At 28.6% G+C, this 9,026-nt stretch overlaps 1 protein-coding gene across 1 annotated transcript; it reads left to right on the forward strand.

The window, feature by feature from the left end:
• The first annotated feature begins 5,453 nt into the window (after positions 1-5,453).
• On the forward strand, positions 5,454-9,026 carry LOC149884235 (uncharacterized). The gene is made up of 3 exons (XM_090098926.1): positions 5,454-6,182; positions 6,358-8,103; positions 8,225-9,026. The coding sequence occupies exons 1-3, from the start codon at positions 6,020-6,022 to the stop codon at positions 8,257-8,259; spliced, it is 1,944 nt and encodes a 647-aa protein (XP_089955052.1). The 5' UTR covers positions 5,454-6,019; the 3' UTR covers positions 8,260-9,026.

Genomic DNA, 9,026 nt, shown 5'->3' on the forward strand with positions numbered 1-9,026 from the left:
GGTAATAAGTTTCTTAAGGTTTGCAAGTAGTTCGCGGTATCGTTAGAGCTTAAATTCCTTTTTTGCACAAAAAGGAATTGTTTCTGCTCTGGCGCATCATGTTATACTACCAAACCGTAACTTTAAATGTTAAAGGACCGTTAGTGCTGATAAATTTAGCTTTATACTCTCCCCCAGATATTGCGACTGCACTGGAATACTACGCTATGGTCACGACTACGCTGAAGTAAACTATGCTGATATTCCAACAAATATATCTCATGATAATACATTTATTAATTTATTTTTACATTTATATAATATATTTATATTTATGTCATATTACTTTATGATTTATATTATATTATATATTTATATTACATATTATTACTATTTTTACATTTGTATTTTTTAAATTTATCCCACGATGTGATACATTTATTCGAATAATTTTGGTAACAAACGTCGAAAGTAGAACGCTGTTTATTTTCGAATAAGCAATTGGTATTAACATGCGATCGCTAATTTTTTGCAGATTTAAAATGACAGAACCCCTTTTTTTTTACCAAAAATATAATAACAGTTTGATTTTTTCATTTATTGAATTAAAATTTTCAGGTTTTTTAGTGTTAGTTTTCTGTTTTTTTTTTGTGTTTTTTTTTCAACTGGAAGATGTTTTGTCTTTGAAAGCCGTTTTACAAATTTTATGTTTTTAAAAAGTTGATCGAGATTATTGCTTTACAATGACCCGATCTTCGGTAAGGCAACTTTCAGATATGTTTGGTGGGTTATCAGCTTTGCTACAAAACTAATCAGCTTTGCTACAAAAAAAAACGCGTTTCTCATAAAGGTACGAAACCAAGGTTAATTGAAATCGGTCAAAAATACGATTTGAAACCGAAACATAAGCGCCGATGCTTACTTTTTAAAATCCAAAAATCTTTAATCGAGGGACTTTCAGATAAGTATAGCGGTTATTAGTTTTTCTTAACCCAATATGATGTCGTTTGATCTGATTAGAACAAATATATATTATTTCATCTACTTTTCGGTATGAAAGATATTACTCTCTTCTTGATACACGCTTTTGAACAAACACATTCATTGATTCGAGGCTTTGCAGTCGGCCGATATTTTCCCTTAACAGGAGTTCAACATCTTCTAACATCGCTCAAATAGAGGTCTCACCGTCGGATTATGTTAGCAATGGTGTTTCTATGAATTTTTTGGTTTAAAAGTGTGAAACATGAACTGTTTGCGATCGGAACAATTTTCAGAATAAAATTCTTAAATTCTCTTATTTGTGGCTCTTGTATAGAAAACGTTTTCCAATAATTTAAATAAAAATATAACGAACTATGTTTTGAAGAGAGTTAAATTTAGGGATGGCGCTTTTACTTACTTTTTTTTTACTTACTCAAGTAAGTAAGCCTTTATGAAAAAGTAAATTGCGTATATAATTGTAAGCGTTTAAAAAAAACTTAAATTTACTTTTAAAAGTAATTTACTTTTCTAAAACAATTTTTATTTTGTAAAGAAAGGTGAATTTACTTTCAAATGTAAGTTAAATGTAAGTAGATTATATAAAAAAGTAATTTACATTTACATTTAAAATTGAGTTAGATGGAAAAGTAGTTTACTTTTACATTTTAAAGTTAATTACTTTTTTAAAACTGCATTACATAATATAATTTTACCTCGAAATGTAACTTACTTTTACATTTAAAAAGAATTTATTTTTAAAAAAATTATATTACAGTTAGAGTGCGCCAAGTTCCCGTATTTACGGGAACTACGGGAGCGGGATCCTGTTCCTGCTTTTGGTATTTAAAATACGGGAACGGGATCCTGTTCCCGTAATAAATAAAATACGGGAACAGGAAATTCCCGTTCCTGTTCCCGTACGTCATTCGATGTTACGGGGTTTTCCCGTAATTATTATATTATAATATATAATATATATATATTTATATATTATGATATAATATATATATATTATATATATATTATATATGTAATATATATATTTATATATTATATATATACATATTTATATATTTATATATTATAATATATATATTTATATATTATAATATAATATAAGAAATACGGGAAAAGCCGTATTTTTACAAGTTTCCCGCATTTTACCAAGTTTCCCGCTTTTTTACGGGATTCCCGCTATTTTATGATTTGCGCGCATATATTCCCGTTTATTTTAAGATTTTAAGATTTATGTTATAAATTTGGTACTAATACTAGGAACAAACTACTATAACTATAAGGTAAATATATATAAATATTATAATAATTTAAAATTATAATTAGGTTTAAGACCTAATTATAATTTTTTTAAGTAGTTTACTGTCTTCGTTTCTTTGCTAACTTTCTTCTTTTCTTTGCTAACTTTCTTCTTTTCCTTACTAACTTTCTTCTTTTCTTTACTAACTTTCTTCTTTTCTTTACTAACTTTCTTCGTTTCTTTACTAACTTTCTTCTTTTCTTTACTAATTTTTTCTTTTCTTTACTAATTTCTTCTTTTCTTTACTAACTTTCTTCTTTTCTTTACTAACTTCTTCTTTTCTTTACTAACTTTCGTCTTTTCTTTACTAACTTTCTTCTTTTCTTTACTAACTTTCTTCGTTTCTTTACTAACTTTCGTCTTTTCTTTACTAACTTCTTCTTTTCTTTACTAACTTTCTTCTTTTCTTTACTAATTTTCTTCTTTTCTTTACTAACTTTCTTCGTTTCTTTACTAACTTTCTTCTTTTCTTTACTAATTTCTTCTTTTCTTTACTAACTTTCGTCTTTTCTTTACTAACTTTCTTCATTTCTTTACTAATTTTTTCTTTTCTTTACTAACTTCTTCTTTTCTTTACTAACTTTCGTCTTTTCTTTACTAACTTTCTTCTTTTCTTTATTAACTTTTTTCTTTTCTTTACTAATTTCTTCTTTTCTTTGCTAACTTGCGTCTTTTCTTTACTAACTTTCTTCTTTTCTTTACTAACTTTCGTCTTTTCTTTACTAACTTTCTTCGTTTCTTTACTAACTTTCGTCTTTTCTTTACTAACTTCTTCTTTTCTTTACTAACTTTCTTCTTTTCTTTACTAACTTTCTTCTTTTCTTTACTAACTTTCTTCGTTTCTTTACTAACTTTCGTCTTTTCTTTACTAACTTTCTTCATTTCTTTACTAATTTTTTCTTTTCTTTACTAACTTCTTCTTTTCTTTACTAACTTTCGTCTTTTCTTTACTAACTTTCTTCTTTTCTTTATTAACTTTTTTCTTTTCTTTACTAATTTCTTCTTTTCTTTGCTAACTTGCGTCTTTTCTTTACTAACTTTCTTCATATCTTTGGTATCTTTCTTGTTAATTACCTTATTTTCCTTTGAATATAAGTTATTAGTTAGAATTAACCTTTTTTCCTTTTTTTTTTTTAGGTACATAGCTTTTATTAAAACTCCCCTGTGTGTCTTCTATGTTGTAAAAATCTTCTATGTTGTAAAAGTCTTCTATGTTGTTAAGTTAATAAATTTAAAAAATAAAAAAAAAAAATAAAAAAGAATCCAAAAAAAAACAAACACCTAAACCAAAATAAACCACAAAAAAAACAAACAAATTATATAACCAGGAAAAAAAAAGAAAAAAAAAAGCAGGAAAAAAAACCAGGAAATATTAGACGTTCCAGGTGAAAAACGGGAACAGGAACGGGATTTTCCCGTTCCCGCTTTTTAAAATACGGGAACGGGAATTCCCGTTCCCGTTTTTTTCCAAGTCCGGGAAATGAATCCCGTTCCCGGAAATTCCCGCTTTCGTTTCCCGGAAAACGGGAATTGTCACAGCCTAATTACAGTAATTGTAAAAAAAAAAAAGCATTTTAAAATACATTTTAAAAAAGTTACATGCAATCAAATGTAAATAAAATTTACTTATGTAATTAGTTTTCCTAAGTAGACATGTGTTATTTTATAACTAAAATGAAATGGCTATTCAAAGTAAATTACATAAAATTACTTTTGATTACTTAAGTTTACATTTTAAATAACTTTTAGTTACCATTAAAAGTAATCTATACTTAAAAAGTAAGTAAATTTACTTTTGGTCAACATTTTCTCTGAAAGGATATTGTATGAGAGAGTGAAATGCAGTGAAACAAAGCTTGCAGTAAAGCATAGTTATTTTAATTTGGGGCAACAACTGGTCTGAACGGATTTAGACTTTTTTTCCCTGTCACCTTTAAAATATCAATAATCGACTCCGATCCATGATTATATTGGCAATTAAAACCATTCCTAGCGCCGGAACAATTTCGCATTTGCTTTGAAACCATTGTTAGAAAAATTGAAAAATTTTACTAGTCTTAGGCTAGAACAATTATCTTTTTGAAAATTTTCAATGACGGAACGTACGGAATTCAGACGGTATCAAGAAAAATATCCTCCTGAAAAAACCTCCCAGGAAAAATGCCTAAATAGTTTTTTTTATATACTTAGATACGCTTTACTGTCATTTTATCTTTGTATCAGCTTTTTTCCTGATACCGCTTTTAATGTGTAAATTTTTAAATTTATTTGCTGCATTTTTATTTTTGTTTTATCGACAAATTTCTTTGGAATTAGTGCAGCGGAGTGTACATTTACATCGACTGATTGTTAGGGAGAACATGCACAAAATAGTACACACAACAACTGACGGTTAGGACTTGGGGGAGGCAATCTTTTCATTTAAACAAAAGCTTTTTGTTTTTTTTTTCTTTTTCTTTTATTTTTGGGGGAGGGGGGATTTTTTCCAGGGGAATTTTTTGTCAGGGAGATATTTGGGTGGGGTTCTCGGGTTTCTTTCTTAAACCAATTTAGAAATAGCCTAAACATAGTAGTAAGGAGAAAACGCATTTACCCTGGGAGACACCCGTTTAGGATGAAGAGATTCTTTGAAAGGCAAATTTATAAGTAGTTTTTTTTAAGGTTTTATGTATAAATGTTTTTATTATTTAAAATTTAAGGAGGGACACTAAAAAGAGTAAGGGCATATAAAAACAGATTATAATAAGGCTATTAAAACTGGCCAGCATTTTAGCTTTCTCGCCACATAAATAAATTTTTTGGAGAGATAACTATTATCATATCGACAAAATTATAATAGTTATCTCTCCAAAAAATCTCCTTTTAAAAATTTTCTTGTTCACTTATACCGGATAGTTTTCCAAAAATATCCCTCAAATATCGTCATTAAAAACCGCTTTATCAAATTCACAGGTAAAAAATATTGAAATTGTTTAATCTGTAACGCCGTTGAACGTTCGAGCTCTTTCCGTAACGGAATTACAATTATAAAGTTGAAGATTTTTTCTGTAAAGGTATATATATCTATATCTATATATATATATATATATATATATATATATATATATATATATATATATATATATATATATATATATATATATATATGTATATGTATGTATATATCATGTTTTGTTGGCGTGTAGAAAAAAATAATTTTTTGACAACCAATTTAGTAAGCGAAAAAATATCTGCTTCGAAAACTTTTTACTTATTCGGTTTCGGCCAAAATTTCTGTTCAAACCACTACCAAAATGACCCGAAACTTTTGTGAGGAGATTTTTTTTAAGTTTAGATAACTTGTTCTTAATTCAGTGTGATCATGACGTTTTCCTAATTGTAATCGTTTGTGGGTAAATCAATTTTTAATTACGACAGTTATAGCAATTTTAATTAAAATTACGTTACATAACTGATTCAAGTTACTATTCTCAAATCATTCCTTAGGCGAACTTCAAATATCAAAATTTTTTCACATGTTCTACTTTTTCTTTAAGTATGTTAGAAACTCGTTTTCGATCGTTTAATTACCTTATGTTCCATAAATCCAACTATTCTGTATGGGACTTCAAAGACATAAAAATGATTGAGGAAACTAATTAAATTAAATTACTATCAGGGTCTTTATTTACGATTTGAATCTGAGACTTCTCGTAAACAAGGCAAGCACCATATTAATTTTGTTTAAATTTTTCGACAACAATGACTGGAAAAAAAGACAAAAAAAGAAAATTATCTAAAAGACCTTTATTTGGAAAGCAAGACTTTATCAACATACATCGCCAGAAATGTTTGTCTTTATCTGAAACAAACACGCCAACTGTTGAAGCAAGACGTCTATCTGGTGACAATATTACATATTCAGGTATGTTTGTAAATTTTATTTAAATATTAAGATGAACTTGTGAATGAAAACAGAAAGGTCAAAGAAATTAAATGACCCAGAATAATTACTTGCTGTACAGTCATGTATTTGTATCAGCCTTTAATTTGCGTTGATACTTGAAATATGTTTTTATAAACTATTGTTTGTGCTGTAGGTTCGAACTCTGATACCGACGATGATCAAGTTATAAAATCAGTCCGTAAAATAAAAGCATTGCCAATTAAGACCCTATATTCATTTGTTGCCAACACAAATAAGTATGTTTGTTTGATGTGCCCGGAGAATGGAAACCTTGTGTGTGGGCCTGAAACAAATTTGCGAAAACATATTTTCCATGTTCATAAAAAATCTGAGTACCTTTACGATTCTCAAAAAAAATTACTCGTTCAAGATGAAATAGATGAAGCCGTAATAAATTACATTATTCAAGATGGCCGTCCTTTTAACGATTTTCATAAACCTGGTATGCAACGCCTTCTAAACATTCTTGCACCACTTTACAAACCGCCTCATCGAAAGACAATAGCAAAGCGATTGAGAAAGCAATACTATCAATACAAGAACAATCTTAAAGCTAAACTTAAGTCAGTTACCCATATTGCTCTAGCAACCGATTCGTGGAAAAATAGGGTTGGATCCTATTGGCTTTGCATAACAGCGCATTATTTAACAAAGAAGTTTAAATACAAATCAAATATAGTTTGCTTTCGTAAATTTTACGGAAGACAATTAAGTAGTAAACTTACAGCATTCGTGCAAAAAGAAATTACTAAACTTGAAATTGATACTAAAGTTATTTCAATAACAACAGACAATGCTGAAGACATTAAAAAGGCGATGGGATCTATAGCTTTACGGCTTTCATGCGTTTGTCATAACTTAAATCTCGTTTTAAATCATGGAATAAAGTTGTGGGCTAAACCATCACAGAGCTTATTAGATGGCACATCAGATATCGAAGAGGATCTTATTTATTACAATAACTACAATGAAAGCGATATCGAGTCTAATGAAAATATATCGTCGGACGAACAGCTTGAAATGTACGATGTAAACAATCAAGTAGAAAATGCGTGTACTTTTGAAACGGAAAACGTGAGCTCGGATGATGATAAAAGTAGCGAGGAGGAAGAAGCATCTACAGATAAAACTGTTAATCAGTTATTTAACTTTTCATCCATCATTTTATTTAGGTTAAGAAAAACTTTAGCTCTTGTTAAAAGGTCTTCAATATTGCAATCATTTGTTTTTGATGAGGTTAAGAAAGAGGAGCTAAAAATAAATAACTTATTGTCAGATTTTCATGTACGTTGGAACTCAACTTTTTTAATGATTAGTAAGATAATTAAAGCTAAAAATGTTTATAATAAAATTACTATAGATCCTGGTACTATCAATGGGTTAACAGAAAAACAAGTTAGTAAACTCAAGAAACTAAATCTGTTATCAGAAGATTGGAAGGTCCTAGAAATTTTACACTATAATATTGCGCCATTCTTTGAAGCAACTAAACTTCTCTCTACTAAAAATTTTCCAACACTTTCGTCGGCAAAATTTGTCCAAAACACGTTAATGAACTTTCTTTTAAATGAATCTTCAGCTAAATGTTTTCTATCGCAATCGTCTTCTTTGGTCGAGAAAGAAAACATGTTACGAAGCAGTCTTCTCAAGTTTATGAAGGTATACTTTATTGAAAAGATATCTCCAAAACAAAAGTTACAAACTTTACTGGCATGTTTCTTTGATCCGAGAACTAACGAATGTCTTACAGAAAAAGAATATCAGGAAGCAGAAAGTAAACTGTTGAAAACATTTTCGAATACAATGCTCCGACAATATCCTCGAAGGTCAACGTTTGTAAACACTTGTTTGCATAATGACCAAAATCAGCCGAGAAGTGGTTAGTTATAAAATATTATTTGTTTTTAAATTTAAATATATTTAAACTTATATAAATAATTTTTTAAAGTACTTTTGTAAAAAGATTTGCATATTGACAAATATTATTACTCATTTTCAAGATTCACCTGAACAGTCTGTGAACAACAAAAATTGATTCGCTAAACTTGCAACATTGTGCGGTGTCAATCTATGCATAGAAAAAACACAATCAAAGCGAAATATCAAAGAAGAGTTGTCTTTTTTCAATTACGCTTTAAAGCAAAAAAATTGGAAATTTGATGAATTTTGGTACAAATATGAAAAAGATATTCCAATGTTAGCTTCTAAAGCAAGAGTGTTTTGTACTTCGCCTGCTAGTTCGGTAGGGCCAGAATCCTCATTCAGTGTTGCTAACTTTATTCATCGAAAAGAAAAATGTAACATGAGCTCAAGAAACTTACGTCACTCAATGCTTCTTAAAGAGAAGATATGATTAAACTTACTTTAAAATTTGATATTTAATGTAACTCAGAATGGAAGTAATTCACTTATATAGTTTGTATTTTATATTTTTGATAATTTTTATATTTCACTTATGTAGTTTGTATTTCATATTTTTATATTATGATGATGTGGAAGAAATTTTATACATTTTATTATGAAATATGTCTTTTAAAAATGCCAATGCGGGGTTCGGCGATTTGACAAATCAAAAAAATTGTGCGATTACTTTAACACGTTATAGCGTTTGTTTTAACTATCAGTTGTTTGTTTTTTTTTTAATATATTATTTATGTAGTTCCTAAACATTTTAGCATTTGCAAACAGGGCCGTGGCTAGGCTCCCCCACACCCCAGCGATTTATGGGGCTGTTTTTTATTATAAGGAGCATTTTTTTTTTTAAAGTTGTATCTAATAATGGATATTTTTTGAAGATTTATT

The sequence above is a fragment of the Hydra viridissima genome, unplaced genomic scaffold (assembly GCF_058129835.1).
Source record: "Hydra viridissima isolate aposymbiotic clone 2 unplaced genomic scaffold, HvirCarnegie_v1 scaffold_9, whole genome shotgun sequence".
NCBI classification, from domain to species: domain Eukaryota; kingdom Metazoa; phylum Cnidaria; class Hydrozoa; order Anthoathecata; family Hydridae; genus Hydra; species Hydra viridissima.

What these genes read in the sequence shown, in the direction of transcription:
- LOC149884235 (XM_090098926.1), top strand. Translation starts at nt 6,020, where the DNA reads ATGACTGGAAAAAAAGACAAAAAAAGAAAATTATCTAAAAGACCTTTA. An exon ending in TGACAATATTACATATTCAG is followed by an intron (nt 6,183 to 6,357) that starts GTATGTTTGTAA and finishes TTTGTGCTGTAG; the next exon opens with GTTCGAACTCTGATACCGAC. An exon ending in CCAAAATCAGCCGAGAAGTG is followed by an intron (nt 8,104 to 8,224) that starts GTTAGTTATAAA and finishes CTCATTTTCAAG; the next exon opens with ATTCACCTGAACAGTCTGTG.